Source organism: Lycium barbarum, chromosome 7, assembly GCF_019175385.1.
Source record: "Lycium barbarum isolate Lr01 chromosome 7, ASM1917538v2, whole genome shotgun sequence".
NCBI classification, from domain to species: domain Eukaryota; kingdom Viridiplantae; phylum Streptophyta; class Magnoliopsida; order Solanales; family Solanaceae; genus Lycium; species Lycium barbarum.
The window spans coordinates 123046813-123066729 of record NC_083343.1 but is presented as its reverse complement, the minus strand read 5'-3'; the positions used below and the strand labels follow the sequence as shown (position 1 = coordinate 123066729).

Here is a 19917-nt window from a genome sequence, read left to right as displayed (position 1 = left end):
GTAGCACTTTCTTCCAAAGTAGAATAATGACTAAATTTTTTTCTAAACTCGGAATCAATCGCAAGCTCGGCGTCATGTAAAGATTGTTCAACGTCCTCGTCAATTTCTAAGTAGTTATAAATTTGACCAACCAATGCTCTAGTATAAGACATTTTAAAACAAGGATTTAAAAGAGAACCCAATATAAATAAAGTTGGGATGGGAAAAAAAATGCTTCTTAAATTTTGTTGTCATATTAAAAATAGCCGCTTGACAACCGGATTTATCTTTATACTCATATAAAACTCTAGCTATTTCCGCTAAGTAGGTTAAAATTCCGGTTACCGTGAGAATTGTCTAAAAAAAGCAAGAGTTGCATTATAATTTTTTTGTAAAAGTTCAATACATTCCTTAACATCTTTCCAATCGGTAATATTTAACCAATCATCACTATCCGTATTAAATGGTTGTGAACTTATTGTATGGAATCCTATAATCATATGCTTGTTGTAACATAATATAAGTGTAGTTCCACCTAGTGTCAACTTCTACTTGAATTTTCCTAGGTCTAAGGCCATTTTGTACACAAGAATTCTTAAAATCTCTCATATTTTGCTTATTAGCATTACAAAAAAGAAAAGCAACCGCATTTCTAACTTTTTAAATAGAATCTTCAAAATAGTCAAGACCATCTCTAACAATCAAGTTTAAAATGTGACAACTACATCTCACATGAAAAATATTTTTTAGCGGAGGGTTTAATTCCCCTTTTAAAAGACCAACCGCCTTTGTATAATTAGAAGCATTATCTAAAGCAATACAAAGTGTTTTTCTATAAATGTTAAAAAATTTCATAATAGTTGACAATAAATCCGCTAAAAAATTTCCGTCATGATGACCTTTTCCTTCATCATATAAAAAAGCTATAATTCTTTTTTGCATCACCCAATTATCATCAACCCAATGACATGTATAGCAAAAAAATCTAACTTGTTAAGACTAAGACTCAAATCGGCGGTAAAAAAAACACTACAATTTAAAGAATTAAATACATGGCGCAAATAAAATCTATATTTTTTATATTAATCTATAATATCCGCTCTACAAGTACTTCTAGAAATACCCTCAAACATTGAATTGTAACAACGTTGAATATAAGTAACAAACCCCAAACCCAAAGGAAAGGAAAATGGTAGAGCATCAAAAGCAACCATTTTAGCTATTTCTATAAGCTCTTTTTTCTTATCATAGCTAAAATTTCTACCGGTTCGTGGGTCTATTGTTGTTGAATACCCCACATTTGAACCCGTTTTCTCTCCCCAAACATCCCTATGTTTAGATTTCATATGACCCGTTAGTGAACCCGTTCCACCATCCTTAGTAGTTTGTTGCCTAAAAAAAATTCTTGTTTACATAAACTACGTGTAGTTGTTTGTCTTTCCTTATCTTTAGTCATAAATTTCCAAATTCTAGCGGTTGTCCTACGAATTCTTGGCGGTTTGTCTTGTGTATGTGATTGTGCAGGACCTGTATCTCCTATGCGATTTTCGAGGGCTTGTGTTTCATCATCATCATCATCATCATCAATTTCATTCAAAGTGCCGGTATAGTGTTGCATTATCTCATGATCTAAAAGTGGATTATTTCCACCAATATCAATACCTAAATTAGGTGTTTCGGTCACAAATGTGTCCTCATTAAGCCCACCCCTAACAATGCCACTACTACCGCCACCATGTCTCACTCTCTTCGACATTATTAAATAGAATTAATTTAAATCACACGCAAATAAATCACAAGAAAATAAATTGCAATAAATTAAATTGCGTAAATTAAATAGCAGAAAATAAAGATAGAGTTGGAACGAAGGTACCAAATTGCCGAACTAATTTCCACTAAAGTGAAGGTGGCTAGAATTACAAATCCACCAAAGCTTTGGAGCTACTTCGGATTGTTGCAAAATCACCAACTCCACTAACAATTTTTTTATAATTGCAAAATTAATAATTGAAACTAGAATAAAACTTTATAATATTTAATTGAGAGAAATTTAAAGTGGCTAATTGTTGCAAAGTAGCTATAATTGAGAGAAATTGAGAGAAAGATGAGTGAATTGGTGTGGATTAAAATTGAAAATGGGGAGGGGTTTATATAGGGGTGGGGGATGGGTTAAAATGTATAAAAAAAAAGTTTGGGGGGTTTGGGAGGCCAAAAGGGACGTTTGGAGCCGTTGCCCAACGGTCCAGTCCACATAGCAGATTTTAAAAAAAAATTGACCGGTTGTCCCAAAAATTGAAAACCAGACCGGTATAAAAACCCCGGTAAACCGGTCCACCGGTTCCGGTTACCGATTTTAACCGGTCCAACCGGACCGGTTGACAGGCTTAATGGAAGGATTGGGTTGGCAGTGAATAATGTAATGATGAGTATTCTACTTTAAATATATATGTAGCTATTAATTGTATTTAACATATTACTTTTAGTTATAGGATGTAATTAATCTAAACTATAGCTACTAAATCTAAATATGTACTAGAGTTAGTTATGCCATGTAGTTATCCCTTCTTTTTTTTTTACTTGGTATCAGAGCCAGAAACATCTTAGTTCTTGGTCTATCCGATGTTGGCCTGTCAGGTTATGTTTTTCATGTTCCAGTTGTCTAACTCTGAACTTGCAGGAGGGGTATTAAAAGTTCCGCATTGGGTGAATGAATGAGCTAATTTTATTTCAACCCAGAGTATCTTAACTGCTTGCTCAAAAGGAAAAGAGAGAACTTCATTTTTACAATGATCAAAAGCCATGCATTTTCTCCTAAATGTTTTGGTCTAACTATTCAGAATAAGCTTAAAAGGAAACAAGAAAGGTAAATAGAGAGATAATTCCATATCTAATTGTTGCAGATTCTTGAGGTCTTGGTACCTCATTGAACTTTCAAATATCTCATATATGATGTATGGGACAACAAACAAAAATGTCGTATAAGCAAAGTGACAAACAAGACTTCCGCAAAATTTGATAATTGAGGGTGTTAATTTACAAGATCGAATTGAGTAGGAATTCTTGGAATCTCATGAGATCTGTTTCTTCTTTTTCCTCCGACAGACAGTCAGAACTTCATATGTGTTTGAATTATACTGAGAGGTCCGGTCCATAAGAGATCAAAAACCGTTGAAGCACTTTGTGTCTGTATTAATTTCTAACCGCGCTGAATCTCCATAGCCAGTCTATAGCCAATTTTCTATCAAATGTGTTGTATTTGATATTACTGTATATGGTAGTATAGTTAGTCTTCTTTAAGATATGTCTCATAGGGTGTTCCCTGGAGCTTTTTTTGGACATCATCCCAATTCTCTATTTGTTGGGACAGAGGACCATTGTGAATCTTAACCTGACCACTTTTGAGTTCTCTTTGAGGCAGCCCCAGAAACTCTTGGACATCAGCTAGTTTCTGCACAGAAAGCAAAACTAAACATTGCTGCTATGTCATCATGATTATAAAAAAAATATATGATTGGTCACATGTAAGACAACTGATCAACCAATTATGCTTCAATCTCAAACAAGCTGGGATCAACTATCAAGTCAACTATCAAGTTTAAGACAGTTTCCGGAAATTCTACTCCATCGGTTTCAAAAAGAATGAAGGGGGTACCAAGTACGACGGTCAAGCCTTCTCGGTCTTAATTTCGACATCGATACCTTAATCCTTTTGAAATAAAGTTTACATCATCTGGAAATAGGGAAAAGGTCCGAAATGCCCTTCAATTATGGGAAATAAAACATATTTGCCCTTAGAATTTGGTACCAAATATGTTGTTAACGTTAGTGGACCGGCTCATATTTGAGGGGCTAATTGAGTCGATCCACTAACAGTAAAGGGCATATTTGGGACTAAATTCTAACGGAAGGCAAACTTGTTCTATTTTTCCCATAGTTGAGGGACAAATATGAGTCATCCGCTAGCAATAAGGGCATAGTTGAGACCAAATTCATACGGAGGACACATTTATTCTATTTCCCTTAGTTGAGGGACATTTGTGGCTTTTCCCTAGAAACTAAACAAGAAGTAGTATAAAGTGGAGAACTTATAGAATAATTAACATAAGAAGCTGTTTGACGCTCCAAGTAATAATAATGTCATATAAATTGAAACAAACGGAATATTAAGGCAGTCTTACAGTTCGATTTTGGACAACGTCTTCATAGTAAAGAAGAATGTGTCGCGTGCTCTTAAAGTATTCCATAGCTCTAGCAGCCTTCCTCTGAGCATGCCTCAAATTTGGTATTAGTAATGACATATTCACCACTGGCTTGTATTTTGCCAATACTTCAGCCTGAAATAGGTTTTAAGTCATCAAATTAATGACATGAGGAACTCGATTCAAAAGGCACAGTGTCGTTTACGGAATTTTTGTTATGAAAAGTATTTTCCTCGAAAATGCTTTTATGAAAAAAACATAATCTTGAAAAATGTTTTTGGTGTTCGATTGGCGAGTGAAAATTTTTCTCCTGCAAAAATAAATATTTGAAACCAATGATAATATTAGCAACTCAGGGAGCGCTTTCATGAACCTTTTGAGTACTAAAGATTAATAATGTCCAAACGTTAATTGGAACTAGGATGAAATTAAAATTCAAGATAGATGTAAGGAGAATAATTGAACATCAGAAAATGACTTCTTATTGAAAAATATTTCCTTCTGTACCAAACACACCATTGAGCTATGTTGCTTGGACCCTCCAAAAATGTTGCCGCACCCGTGTCGGACCCTAAAAAATGCATAACTTTTGGAGGATCCGACACACAACCAACGGTATTTTTGAAGAGCCCGAGCAACATAGCCATTGAGCGGCAAAATGAGGGGAAGGAAGGACCTCATATGGAGAATGGGTATGAGATTTGTGTGTTCCATTCAGTGGTTTAACATCCTTGTCATAGGAATTAGCAAGTAGAGAGATGAGTCTGCGTAGTAGATTTCTTCTGAATAGAAATATTGTAGAGACACCTCTTCGGTTGAAGTAATCCACAATCTCCTCATGATACTCCAAAGCTCCCTACAAGTTACATTAAAAAGTTGAGAAAAACCTAGCAATCTTGAAAAATATCGACTAGTGCATCTCTAATTAACAAAATACCACTAAAAAGGGTTTATGGGTGATATGTGGAACTAATCATATATTTATATCTAACGGTTAATGATGGATGAAAATCATAGTATTGGAGGGGCTGAGATCTCAGCAGAGACAAAAAACGTTAGCTAGGTGATATTTTGCTTTGGTGAGAGAGGAAGGTGTAAATTATCAATTAATGCATCTCTAATGAAGAAATTAAATACCACTTACACAAGGTTTATCGGTATGATTTGCGAAACTAATGATGTCCTTATGTCTAAGGATAATGAAGTTGATGAAAATCATACGACACGAGGATTGAAATCTCAGCAGAGACCAAAAACGCTAGCTGGGTGATTCTTTCACATATGTCCAAGCTTTCATGGACAAAGATGGTGAAAATTATCAACTAATGCATCTCTAATGAACTAACTACCACTAACATAGAGGTTTATCGGCGAAATTTGTGAAACTAATGATCAAGTCGTTATATCAATGGTTAATGAAATGGATGAAAATCATAGAATAAGAGGGCTGAATTCTCAGCAGAAACAAAAAACGCTAGCTAGGTGAGTTTTTTCAATCTGCCCACGCTTTGGCAGATAGAGTAATATATTCGGTCCATGTATTGATGGTGAAATAGTCAAGGTACGCACAAACTATCTCTATAAAAAAGACCATCATCAAGAAATGAAAGACTTTATGCAACATTAAGGTATTTAAGTTTGGCAGAAACCAAGTTCAACTGATGCACAGATTTGAAATAGTACTATGACTTACCTGATTAAGCATCCACTTAAATCCAATTGCAGCTGAACACTCATTCTTGGATGAGCTGCTAACCCAATCAAGATTGAAAACTTTATCCATAATATCCAATATTATTGTAGCATTAGTCCTCCTTGACTTAGCACCAAAAAGTTCTCCATGAGAACTCACATTCATGTGACTATTTAACAATGTCTCAAACCATCCACTTCCTGATCTCTGCATAGAAAAAATCGCGAAAAATCGAACAGGATTGCAAGCACATTCCTCCCTGCAATTCAATCAAAAAATCATGTCACTTAATTCTATTCAATATCTAAGTTTTTACTAAAAAGACTATGTCGTTCGGACCCTCCAAAATTGTTGTCGCACCCGTGTGGGATTCTCCAAAATCCAACACTGGCAGGTCGATATTTTGAAGAGTCAGAGCAACATAGGCTAAAACCATAAGGAGGATATATGTATATGTATATGTATATTTGCAGCTACCTGCTAAAAGTTTGAGGCTTCGGGAAATGCAAGTAATGGATATCTTCTTCTTGAAAAATAGGATAATGACAATTATGTCTGTTAATCACATGGATGCTTAGTGATCTAGCTTGTGAAAGATAATTACTTGTTTGGTTTGTGCACATTGACAAGATGTAAATTCCACAAACCACTGCAAATACTAAGAGGACCAATCTCAAAGATTGCTTAGGTGACTTTATGACAAATAAGTCCTGTAAAAAACAAAAAAAAAAAAAAAAAGAACCATCCACAAGTTATTTCTGCACTAAATTGGATCAAAGAACCAAATAGATGAAAACAACTTGAATGAATAAAAAAGGCAAACTAACCTGGGGTTTGCATAATTTGAGACTATCCATAAAAAGCAGAGGAAAAAAAGAAGAGAGAATTTAAAAAAAGTTTTGGGTTTTGCAGTGTTGTTAGTTTGAATATTGGTCATCTACCTTGTAGAGTTTTAGAGGAAAATAAGGAGAAAGAAATGGTCTGAACTTGGAAAGATTCAACTTCAATTGAAATCTTGAAATTAAAATTCAACTTATGTAATAAGGTACTATAGAGTACTATATAATAATGGGAGACAGTGAAAGCTTTAATGTTTGTACAAATGTCAACTCATAAGATCAAGTCCAAATATAATTATATGAATTCTATAATATGGAATCTTAATCTTGTCTCACCCATGTTTTTTTTTTATCTCTCCATTTTTTTGTTCTTCCCAATGATCAAAATATTGTTTTTTTTTTTTTCTTTTTTTTGGAGGGAATTCTTTTCCTTTTTCCAGGTTGGTATTTGTCACCCTTTTTTCAAAGGTGACAAAGAAAGTCTTGTCGGTTATGATAGCTGTCCTAAGAAATGTGTCAAAAGACATAAAGTTGAGGCAAATAATTGATTATATTATTACTAGTTTCTAGAGGTGGCAACCGGTTTGGCCTTACCGGTTTTAACCGGTAACCAGACCGGTTAAACCGGAACCGGAACCGGTAGAACCGGTTAACCGGTTCCGGTTAACCGTTTAATGGTTTACCGGTCCGGTTCCAATATTTTGAAAATCGGAACCGGTTAAACCGGTAAAATCGGAACCGGACCGGTTAAACCGGTTTAACCGGTAAAAAATTAAAAAGAAAAAAAAAAAACTAAAGTATATAAGTAAGTATATACATATATATATATATATATATATATATATAAGTATATATAGTATATAGTACATATATATACATATATATAGTATATATATTAAGTTATACATATATATAAATATATAGAGTATATAGTACATATATATTAAGTATATATAGTAGATATGTATATATATATATAGACATATATATAGTATATATATTAAGTTATACATATATTTAGTATATATATTAAGTTATACATATATAGACATATATATAGTATATATATTAAGTTATACATATATTTAGTATATATATTAAGTTATACATATATTTAGTATATATATTAAGTTATACATATATAGACATATATATAGTATATATATTAAGTTATACATATATTTAGTATATAGTACGTATATATTAAGTATATATAGTATATATAGTAGATATGTATATATAGTATATATATTAAGTTATACATATATATACATATATATAGTATATATATTAAGTTATACATATATTTAGTATATATATTAATATTTAGTATATATATTAAGTTATACATATATATAGTATATATAAGAAGTTATACATATAGTATATATATATATATATTAAGTTATACATATATATAAGTATATGTAAGTTATACATATATATGTATACGAAAAGCACTATTCTGTATTGCTGACTTGCTGTTAGGCTGTTAGTCAGTAAATATTTAAACTTTAATTATAAAGTTGTATAACATATGAAAATATAGCTACAATATACAAATAAATACTATAATATATATATATATATATATATATATATATATATATAATACAAAAAACAAAAAAAAAATAGATTTTAACCACTCCGAACCGGACCGGTTCCGGTTTGAGGTTTAAAACCGGTAAACCGGAACCGGTTAACCGGTTCCGGTTTTTTAACCGGAACCCGCCGGTTCCTTAACCGGTTCCATAACCGGTTCCGGTTGGAACCGGTTGCCACCTTTAGTAGTTTCAAACAAAAAATAACAATACTAGGAGTGATTGCTTTTCAATGGTACACTAACGTTTATGTGCGATAATGGCGTAACCAAGTAACAGATTATATTCTTACTAGTTTCAAACAAAAAATAAAAATACTAGGACTGATTGCTTTTCAATAGTACAACTAACGTTTAAGTGCGATAATGGCGTAACCAAGTCACAGATTTGCGAGGTCTGTTGGGCAAAAATAAACAGTCCGTGCCATGAATTTGGAGTATTCATTTTTATTCACTATTAAAAAAAAAAAAAGGGGCGGGAGGCAACGGGGGGCCTTAAAATGCCTTTGAACTATGAGATTTGGTACAAAAATACCCTCCGTTTACCTTTGCATTCTAATTAAAATGCCTTTGTCGTCAACCTATTGGGCCTAAATTGTCCTTATTTTTAACGGCAGGGGCATTTTTGGCCCAATAGATGAACGGAGGGCAATATTGTATCAAATTTCATAGTTCAGAGGCATGTTAGGCCCTCTTCCCAAAAAAAAAATTATTTATTTATTACTTGACATGTTTTAATTGGTTAGTCTTAAAATTAAACTAAACTAATTATATCCCAACACAAATTCCGGATCCACCTAACCCGCTCCGACTTAAAATGGTGATTGTAGCAACATTTTAGGTAATTTTAGATGTTTTAGAATTCATTAAAAAGGAAATTTCAAGAAAAACTCATTTTATATCAATCTGAAAAATAAATAAATAAATAAATAAACACCTCTAGCACTACCGAGTGATAAGGCCATAAAAAATCAATTAATCAAAATCAATTGAAATTATTCTCGAGTTTGCTTCTAAATTGAACAAAGAAGATTTTAGAGGTAATTTAATAGCTTATTTAATAAACATAAACTTAACTAAATTCTTAAACTTAACACAAAATCCGAATCCACCTAAACCACCAGGCAAGAATGAAAAATTGATATAGGATGAGCGGTGGTTTTGGACATTCTTGGTTGTGGTGGCTCGATGGGCCGTTTGGATGAGCAGTGTTACGGTGGTGGTTTTAATGGAGGTTTTGGGTTGTTTCAATAGAGAAAAGGACGGTGGAGATTAATGGTGGCTCACCGACGAGGACGGATATTGCTACAGTTACCATTTTAAGTCAGGGTAGGTTAAGTGGATTCGGAATTTGTGTTGGGATATAATTAGTTTAGGTTAATTTTAAAACTAATCAATTAAAACGTGTCACGTAATAAATAAATTTTTTTTTTCAGAAAAGGGCCTAAAATGCCCCTAAACTATGGGATTTGGTACAATATTACCCTTCGTCCATCTATTGGGCCAAAAATGCCCCTGCCGTTAAAATAAGGGCAATTTAGGCCTAATAGGTTGACGGCAAGGGCATTTTAGAGCCCAAAGGTAAACGGAGGACATTTTTGTACCAAATTCCATAGTTCAAGGGCATTTTATGCCCTTTTTCCGTAAAAAAAAAATTGAAATTAGTTACGAACTTTGTCATTAATCCTTTGCTAAATTATTCATAATTAACATAATTGTTTTTAATAATTCATCGCTAAATAGAATTAGCAACGAGTTTTACTATTTAGCTGCATAATTTTTCAATCATTAATTACTGTTTTTTAATTAGTAGTGATCATATTCGACATAAGGACACAATTTACGACTCTTTTTGAGCATTTTGTGCCAAAAGTATTGGGTTCTCAAGTTGAGTTTAGCATAATTCTTCACCCACGGATCGATGGTCAGAGTATGTGACTTTTTAATTATTAATAATCGAGTCCTGGGTATGAATAATCCTTGGTAGAGAGGGCTTCTTTCGGATGAACCCTACGCGGCGCGAATCTGAATATAATCGGACTCCAATACGGGTACCGAGTGGGAAAAAAAACTCTTAATAAAGGGTCATTTGATTAAGAAACAAGTTATGCAAAGTTTGTAATATAGAGGTTAATAATATAGAAATATACGAATATTTGAGTTTTTGTACTAAAAATGGAATATATAAGATAAAATTTAAAATATAAGTTTGTTCTTAAAATTTCATAAAATTGAAAAATTGTTGATGATGAATTCAATTTTTGGATCGGTTTAGTTACTTACCAGTTTTGTAATAAAACGAGTTTAATTAGAGTGTCTTAAGACTCTTAACAGTGACTCAATATGAAGGGAGTAATTTAGTTACTAGATGTTCCTCTTATGTATTTAAGGAATTAAACTAAACATGTAAGGAATTATTTATGCAAGAAATGTTCCTCTAAATATTACTACTGCACTAAATTCCTCTAAACATATTATGATATTTTTGTAGGTAGCTATTAAAATATGTGTTTAAGGGTAAAATAAAAAGATTAAAATTTAATTAAATGATTTTTGAAATTTTAAATGTGTCATTTTATTTTAAGTTACACTTTAAAAGAAAAAATGTCATGTAAAAATAAATGAATAGAGCTGTCGGTGACTTAGACATTACGAGATTGATTTAAAAGCCAAAAAAAAAAAAAAAAAGAAAGAGAAAATATACAACACAAATTTTTATTGATAAACGAGTGCTCATGTTCATGCTGTCATCCACAAAAATGGGGGAGTTGAGACACACAATGTGAAAAGTACATGTCAAGTGGAAAAAAGTCAAGAATTGTGAAAAATACATTGATTCAATCCGAACAATAACGCGTTCATACCGAATTATTATTGTTCTTCGTAAGATTTGGAGTAGAAAATGGCACCACGTATGTAGCTTACTTTTAGGATTTGATGTTGAAGTCTTGGTCAGCGTTTACAAATTATTTAATGTTTAGTCCTTTTTTTTTTTTCCGTTACATAAGGAGTAGGGGAAAGGAACATGGGGGAGAGAATTATAACGTGGGGATTCAAATCCTCACTAACAAGGTTAAAATTTAGGTAGTCAACCAACCGAGCTACTAAAATCCCTACAATGTGTGAGTACTTACCACTATACTACAACGACTTTGTTAATGTTTAGTCATAATTTAAAGAATGGACAATTTTCCCTTTCCTCAAATTTCAGTTTTCAGTTCAATTTTTTTGGATATTATATCTTGAAGTTCAATTTTAATTTTCAATTGAAAACTTAAGGATATAATTTGATTTTTCAGTTCAAAAATTCAGAATATTGTTTCCTTAAATTCTCAATTCAAAATTGTAGCACGGTGTGTCCTGGAGCTCGTTTTTTAATTCAAATTTTCAGGGTTTAGGTTAATTGGTATCCTGAAGTTTAGTTTTTTCCCGTTCAAACTTCATGGATATTATAATCTCAGCCGTACAGATCAATAATCCACAGCTGGAATAAATCATGTGCAATGCACACTCTAGAATCTAAGTAGTTATTTTGTTAGACATAGAAGCAATAATAGGAGGACAAGTGTAAATACTTATTTCATTTGTTATTTAATTTTCTGTACATGAAAGTTGTATAAATAGAGGTATAGTACACAGTATCAATACACAGAAAATTCTTCTCATATTTTATCTTCTACATTTCTATTATGGTAGTAGAGCACTAAAAATATCTCGATCCAATTCTTCTTTTCATCTTCATCTCTCTCTTTTTCTATTATAATGGGAGATAACACCATAACTGCTGAAACCACTAAAACCATAACTGGAACACAGACTGGAAATGAAAATCCAATTGATGCCAGTCATCCTTTCTTCATTCACTCTTCAGATTCACCAGGGATGAGCCTGGTGAATTTTATCTTTAATGGCTGAGGTTTCCAAGGTTGGAGAATGACCATTCTTATAGCCTTATCAGCTAAGAACAAGCTGGGGTTTATTGATGGAACCTGCAAGATGCCAGAAGCAGATTCATCAGAATTTCAACCATGGAACATATGTAATGACATGGTTACTTAATTCATTGTCAAAAGACATAGCTGACAGTGTAATCTACTCAAAAACTGCAAAAGATTTGTATACAGATCTGGAACAAAGGTTTGGCCAATCTAATGGGGCCAAACTCTTTGACTTGCGAAAAGAACTTAGTGACCTTGTTCAAGCTGATTCTGATGTTGCAGGTTATTACACTAAAATGAAAAGGCTATAGGATGAGTTCGATTCTCCGAATTCAGATAATAAGTGTAGTTATGACTGTGTTTGTGGAGGAAAAGAAAAACTCCATAAGTCACTGGAAGATGAGAGACTTATCAAGTTTCTCATGGGATTAGCTGAGGTTTATGGACCAACTAGAAGCAGCATTTTAATGATCAAACCACTGCCTAATCTCAATCATGCTTACTCACTTCCCCTGCAGGATGAAAATCAAAGAGAGTCATATGTTAATGCTCATTTAACAACTGGATCATCTTCTTTTATGGTGGGAAAGCAAGGATCTGGGGTTCAACAATCTCTTGATGAACAAAACTTTGTTGCTAATCAAGTATATGCAAATCAGAAGAATCAAGGACAATTTCAAGGAGGATGGGACAATAACAGATCTGGTACAAGAATCCCAAACAAGACCTATAATCCTAACAATACTAATTTTTCTGTACTTATTACAAGAAGACCAATCATTCAAGGGCAGGATGTTACAGGTTGATTGGGTTTCCCCCAGATTTCAAGTTTACTAACAACAAACCAAAGAAGTTTCAGCAAGCAAATGTGAGAGGAGAATTTTAACAAGCATTCAAAAGTAATGTTGTTCCAGCAGTTGAAAATCTGGAGGGGAATAACCATGTATCAAATGTGAGAGGCAACATGGGGAGTTTTCTTACCCCAGAGCAATATGCACAAGTTGTTCAGTATTATAGAGGAAAGAAAGCAGCAGAACCTTCAACTCCAACTGCTCACTCTGATGCTAGTGCAAGTGGAACTGCACATGCATCTACTGGTATAACCTATACTCTAGCCTTTACTTGTGTTGCTAAAACGAATTCTAGTTCTTGGATCATAGATTCAGGGGCATCTAAGCACATGTGCTTCAACTCTACTAGTTTTCTCTCTTTGACTCCTTTACCTGTTCCTATGTTTATCATTCTCCCTAATTCTACTCAAGTCAATATTACTCACAAAGGTAGTGTGTCTATTTTTGCAGATTTAACTCTTTAAAATGTTTTATATGTGCCTTCCTTCAAATACAATCTTCTCTCAGTTGATAAATTTGTCAAACAGTTTCAAACTCTTTTATTCACTCCAATTGGATGTCTTTTGCAGGCCTCTTTTATGAAGAGGGCTCAAGCTTTCGGTGATGCTAAGGATGGGCTTTTCTTACTTCAGCCTGATAACAGTAGGCATAGTAGTTTCTTTAAGAATCATCAAGATGTTTTACTTTAAGAGAAATGTTCTCAGCTTATTTCAAGTCCTTTTTCTTTTTCTAATACTGTCAAATCAAACTCTGATATACTACTCTGGCACAAGAGATTAGGGCATTTGCCTTTTAATGCAATGAAAAACATCAGTTCTATTAAATTTCCTTCACTTTCTGAATGTGCTTGTGATGTTTGTCCCATGGCAAGACAATCTAGGATGTCCTTTCCTTTGAGTCATATCAAATCTAACAGAATTTTTGAACTTATTCATATTGACACTTGGGGACCCTATAAAGAACCTACTCATAATGGTTTTAAATACTTTCTTACCATTGTTGATGACTATAACAAAGGAACTTGGATTTATTTATTGACAACTAAAGCTAATGCTTTTTCTGTTCTCAAGATTTTCTTAAAAATGGTGGAAAGGCAATTCAATTACAAAGTTAAAGTCATCAGGTCTGACAATGCACTTGAGTTGGGAAAGAGTTTTGAAACTTCATCTTTTCTATCATCTGAAGGTATAATTCACCAAACCTCTTGTGTTTATACTCCACAACAGAATGGTATTGTGGAGAGGAAACATAGACACTTGTTAGAAATCTCTAGGGCTTTACTCTTTCAATCAAAGGTGCCTATACAATATTGGGGAGAATGTTTGCTTAATGCAACACATCTTATAAACAGATTTCCTGCTAAGGTTTTGAAAGGAAAAGTCCTTATGAGGTTCTTTTTAATAACAGACCATACTATGATAGATTGAAGGTGTTTGGATATTTGACTTATGTGTCTACATTGGCTCATGGAAGAGGTAAATCTGAACTTGGGGCAAAACCATGTTTGTTCTTGGGATATCCAGAACATCAAAAGGGTTTTAAGTGTTTGGAACTTGAAAGTAAGAAGATCATTGTTTCAAGGGATGTGCATTTTTATGAAAACAATTTTCCTTTTCAATCTCATTCTACAAACCAACATTATGTTTTTCCTGATTCATATTCATCTCTTACTATTAATGACATTCCAATTATTTCTACAGATGATAACACAAATGTGAGCCTCCCTTCTATCATTCAAAACACACGTACTGATCCATCTCCTAATTTGCATATTTCAGATTCTTCCCCTTTCACTCCTTCATCTCCTCTACCTACTGAACATACTAACTCTTCTGTTCATTCCCCTCTTATTCATCAAACTCCAAATAGCCCAAATTCTAACAGTTCTTCTAACAATCCTATTCTACAATCACCTTCTCAAGTCATTACATCAGTTACTATTTCTCAAAGAAAGACAGAAAGAGTTCATCAAAGACCTCAATATCTAAATGACTACATTTTTAACAATGTCATTCTCATTGATGTCACTAAATCTTGTTTCACTACACCGTTTTCCCCTTCTACTGTTTCTTTCTCAGCTTTATCTTTACAAAATTAATCCATTCTTCAATCTATATCTCAAATTTCAGAACCTAGTAGCTATTCCCAAGCTGCTAATCACCCTGGTTGGACAGAGGCAATGAACCAAGAAATAGAAGCTTTACAATAAAACAAAACATGGGGTGTTGTATTATTGCCTTCAGAAAAAAAAAGGCCTTACCATGCAAGTGGGTTTATAAGGTAAAACACTTATCTGATGGTTCTATTGAAAGGCTAAAGGCTAGGCTTGTCATCAGGGGAGATATTCAAAGAGAGGGCATTGACTACAATGAAACTTTCTCCCCTGTGGTGAAGATGACTACAATTAGATGCCTCAATGCCATAGCAGTTAAGAAAATTGACCTATTTTCCAATTAGATGTCAATAATGCCTTCTTGAATGGTGATTTGTAAGAAGAAGTTTATATGAAGTTTCCTACTGGTTTAACCCCTCCAAGTCCTCAACATGTTTGTAAATTGAGAAAATCTCTCTATGGTTTGAAGTAACTTCCCGGCAATGGTATGCTAGGCTTGCAGGGGCACTTACTTTCAAAGGTTTTTCTTTTTCTCTAAATGATTAATCATTATTTTTTAAACAAAATGAGGATCATGTCACTTTGTTAGCAGGTTATGTAGATGACATAGTCATTATATGCAAAAATTCAACAGATATTTCAGATATCAAATCCTTTCTACACTCTGAATTTTGCATCAAAGACTTAGGATATTTACATTATTTCTTAGGTATTGAAATTCTACAAGAACCACAAGGCATTATCATGAGTTAAAGGAAATTCACAATTGACTTACTTTCTGAGTATGACTCTTCTCACATAGGAAAGGTTTCTTCTCCTCTAGATCCTTCCATTAAACTACGAGCTGCTTCTCGTCCTTCGCTTGCTAATCCAACATCTTACGGTCGTCTTGTAGGAAAACTAAATTACTTAATCCACACACGTCCAAATCTTTCTTTTTCAGTTTTAATCCTAAGCCAAATTCTCCAAAATCCTACCTTTGCACACCTTTCAACTGCTTTTCGTGTTGTTCGATATCTTAAAGAAACCCCAGGACAAGGACTTCTCATGAACTTTAACCCATCTCTTTCTCTTTTAGCTTTTTGTGACGCCGACTGGGCTTCTTTCCCTGATTCACGTCGTTCCATTAGCAGATTTTTTATCAGTTTAGGTGGCTCTCCTGTCTCTTGGAAATCAAAAAAGCAGGTTTCCGTTTCTCTTTCCTCCGTAGAGGCGGAGTATCAATTTATGCTTCATTTAACCGCAAAAATCACCTGGTTAACTAGCCTACTCTCTGATCTATCAGTTCCATCTCCGTTACCGGTCCCTTTACACTTAGATAGTCAGGCGGCCCTACATATAGCTCGCAATCCAGTTTTCCACGAACGTACTAATCATGTGGAACTGGATTGCCACTTCGTGAGGCAGCAATTTCTTGTTGGTTTGGTATCCCTCACTTTTGTTCCTTCTTCTTCACAACTAGCAGATTTCTTCACAAAACCCCTCTCTGGTGTCTCACACAAATCTGCACTTGACAAGTTGAGTGTTGTTTCACTCCCCTCCAAATTGAGGGGGGATATTGGTGTAACACATCGTAAATCCGTACTAAACCATATTCATGACTCAGGAGGTTAGAAACCCAAGAGGGAGAGTGTTGGAATTGAAAATATGTTTCAGTTCGGAAAACCCAGCGTTACGCTTCAAAGGGTGGACCATAACATATGTTACGATCCGGCGTTCATACCGTAACGGATATGGCTTCGAACAATCATCATCTCGTAACTTGGACCAAAGGACAGTTCATCGTTACGGACTGTAACACGAGATACGGTCTGTATATCGTGTCCGTAACCCAACCTCAACTTTAGTCTCTCTCTGGAAATTTGACATGCGTTAAGGTCCAGTGTTACGGACAGTAACAGTGCAGCGACTGTAACAATTAAAAGACAAGAATTCAGTTTTTATTTCATAAGTCTCATTCCTCTCAAACCCTAACACGAAAATTCTCTCCTCTCAACTTCTCCAAGCATCAAGGTAAGCTCCTTAAGACCTTCCTAAGTGAATTCCATCAATTACCCATGAATTCTAAGTAGGAATTTCATGTTCTTAACATAGGGTTTTCAAGAAAACCCACCTAAAGGAATCCAAGACCAAGGATTTGAATTCTTTTTCCAAGTTCGGATTTTTATTTCAAGCTTGGAGCATTACTAGGTATGTAGAGTTTTTATCTACGTGTGGGAACATCATTGTTCTTCCCCACGCCACTTCTTCCATAAAGTATGAAGCTTTACGAAAACTAGGGTTTTTAACCATGTTCATGATAACCCTAGGTCCATGCCCCATGTTATATTATGTATTAAATTGTTATAAATTCTTCATTGAGTTCTTGATATTTCATTATGATTATTGAAAATTTGTCCGCAATCCATAAAAACCCATACTTTGCATTCCATGGGGTTCTTCCATGCAAGTTATAACTTATTATGTTTATTCTCAAGAAAATACTTTACATGTTTACACGTTTCTATGCAAGTATTTTATGTAAATATATCCATGTATAATGCAAGTTATGTTTTTATGGAAAACCATGGGCTCAGATGCCACCTATTTTCATGTTCATGTTTTTGGGAGTTGCACAGATTACCGAGAAGGCTCAAGTAGCCTGAAACTACGTTAGCCACCGTAGGATAAGGATCGCTCCGCCCAGTTAGGGCGATTCTTTCATGTTATATTGATTGGATCCTTTCATGTCACGTTTTCATCTCATACCCTTGGCAAGGTGTGGGAGCTTTGCTGGTCCGGCAAGGTACCAGACTCCACGTGCCCACGTGGTGATATCATGTTGTCGGTTTATGCAATGCTCTCCCTACTTATAATGTTTTACTCATGATATATCTATATGTATTCATGTTCATGACCAGACTTCAGTTCCAGTTTCAGTTTTCATGATGTTATTTCCATGTCCCATGTTATTTCATTCAGTTGCTTTACATACCAGTACATTCAATGTGCTGATGTCCCCTTTTTATTGCCCGGAGGCCTGCATTTCACGATGCATGTACTGATTTTCAGGACGACGCACTTGCCTAGTAGGACTTCGCACTAGGGCTGGGCATAAATACCGAAAACCGGAAAACCGAACCAAACCAAACCGAAACTTCAACAAACCGAACCGAACCGAACTAGTTTGGTTCGGTGTTTGGTGTCCACCTTCAAAAAACCAAAACCGAAATAGCCGAACCGAAGTTTGATAAAACCGAACCGAAAAACCAAACACACACCGAAATTTAATACATTACCCAAAAAAATTAAAATAGTCCAGGCCCATTAAGTTTAAAGCCAAAAATACCCAATTGTAACAAGCCCTCTTTTGCATTTGTATCCCTAATTTTCTACTTCAGTTGAGAAAATCAAATATGTTAAGAAAGACAACTAGGATGTGTCTTTAGGATTAATGTATGTCTTTTATGTGTTTTCTTAATTATTCTTACGGTATGTATATAACACCTAGTAATCCTATATCATGGTTATAGTTTTCTATTCTTGTATATCCTGTTTGTTTGATTTTAATTTCAATTTATCAGTTTTATGTTTTATTGCTTTTGAGAATATGAATTAGTGTCAAGGGAATCACTTCTAATATCATATCAAAAAAACCGAATTGAAAAAACCGAAACCGAACTGAACCGAACTTTAAAAAACCGAAACCGAAAGAACCGAACAGAACTAGTTTGGTTCGGTGTTCGGTGTCCACTTTCAAAAAACCAAACCCGAAATACCCAAACTGAAGTTTGATAAAACCGAACCGAAAAAACGAACGCCCTCCCCTACTTCGCACTTATCAGCTTGTTGGTGAGCCCCATCTCTTCCGGGGCTTAGATGTTTATTATTTATTATTTTCATGATAAGATATGCATTTAAAGGTATGCTGGGGGTCTTGTCCCAGCGAGTATGTTTTCATGTTCAGACTTATGTAGAGGTTTCATAGACTAGACTAGTTAGACATGTCATGTCAGATGTTTCAGAGTCGGATAGCCATTTTGGCTCATTTACGATATTTTCGTATTCATGTTTTAAATCAGTATTTTGTTTAATGTTATGATTCTCATGTTTTATAAAAGCTTATCACATTCATGTTATATTTCCGCTCAAGTATACCTCATGATGATTCAACAAGCCATGTGGTTCGCTCGGTCACATGCAGTATGACACCGAGTGTCGTGTTTCGCCCAGGCCACGGTTCGGGGTGTGACAATTGGTGTATACAATGATCGGAATATCAAACAAAGAAATGCATAAGATATACAAGGATATGAAGTTGATATACAAAGAAATGAAGAAGTAAAGAAGTCGAAGTACTTGGATGCAAGTTCGGAGAAAACAAAGTCTATGTCTGAAAAAGAGGGGAAACAAAGTCTATGTCTGAAAAAGAGGAGATTAGGGATTTTGACTTGTTGACTGATGATATACATAAAAAGGGAAAAATGTGGCACAATCAAGTCCGTTGATTTTTGAGACAGCTGGATGAATCTCAGCCATACAGATCAATAATCAACAGCTGGATTAAATCATGTGCAATGCACACTCTAGAATCTAAGTAGTTATTTTGTTAGACATAGAAGCAATAATAGGAGGACAAGTGTAAATACTTATTTCATTTGTTATTTAATTTTCTGTACATGAAAGTTGTATAAATAGGGGTATAGTACACAATATCAATACATAG

The 19917-nt window shown here is 34.3% G+C and overlaps 1 protein-coding gene across 3 annotated transcripts; it reads right to left on the bottom strand.

Moving 5' to 3' along the window:
* Positions 1–2858: 2858 nt before the first annotated feature.
* LOC132604107 (uncharacterized) lies at positions 2859–7110 on the bottom strand. Of its 3 annotated transcripts, none has more exons than XM_060317449.1 (6): positions 6699–7102; positions 6349–6581; positions 5872–6130; positions 4855–5034; positions 4158–4313; positions 2859–3427 (listed from the first exon to the last, which is right to left on the bottom strand). In XM_060317449.1, the coding sequence occupies exons 1-6, from the start codon at positions 6726–6728 to the stop codon at positions 3263–3265; spliced, it is 1023 nt and encodes a 340-aa protein (XP_060173432.1). In that variant the 5' UTR covers positions 6729–7102; the 3' UTR covers positions 2859–3262. The 3 variants fall into 3 exon arrangements, with proteins under 3 accessions (XP_060173432.1, XP_060173434.1, XP_060173433.1); XM_060317450.1 differs by having other exon boundaries at positions 3285–3444; positions 6699–7110; XM_060317451.1 differs by lacking the exon at positions 6349–6581 and having other exon boundaries at positions 6699–7103.
* Between the last annotated feature and the right edge of the window lie 12807 nt (positions 7111–19917).

Excerpts from the sequence above, each read along its gene's own strand:
- LOC132604107 (XM_060317449.1), bottom strand. The coding sequence starts at position 6,728 with ATGGATAGTCTCAAATTATGCAAACCCCAG. Across the intron at positions 6,131-6,348 it reads AAGCCTCAAACTTTTAGCAG|GGAGGAATGTGCTTGCAATC; the intron begins GTAGCTGCAAAT and ends ATTGAATTGCAG. Across the intron at positions 4,314-4,854 it reads ATACCCATTCTCCATATGAG|GCTGAAGTATTGGCAAAATA; the intron begins GTCCTTCCTTCC and ends AACCTATTTCAG.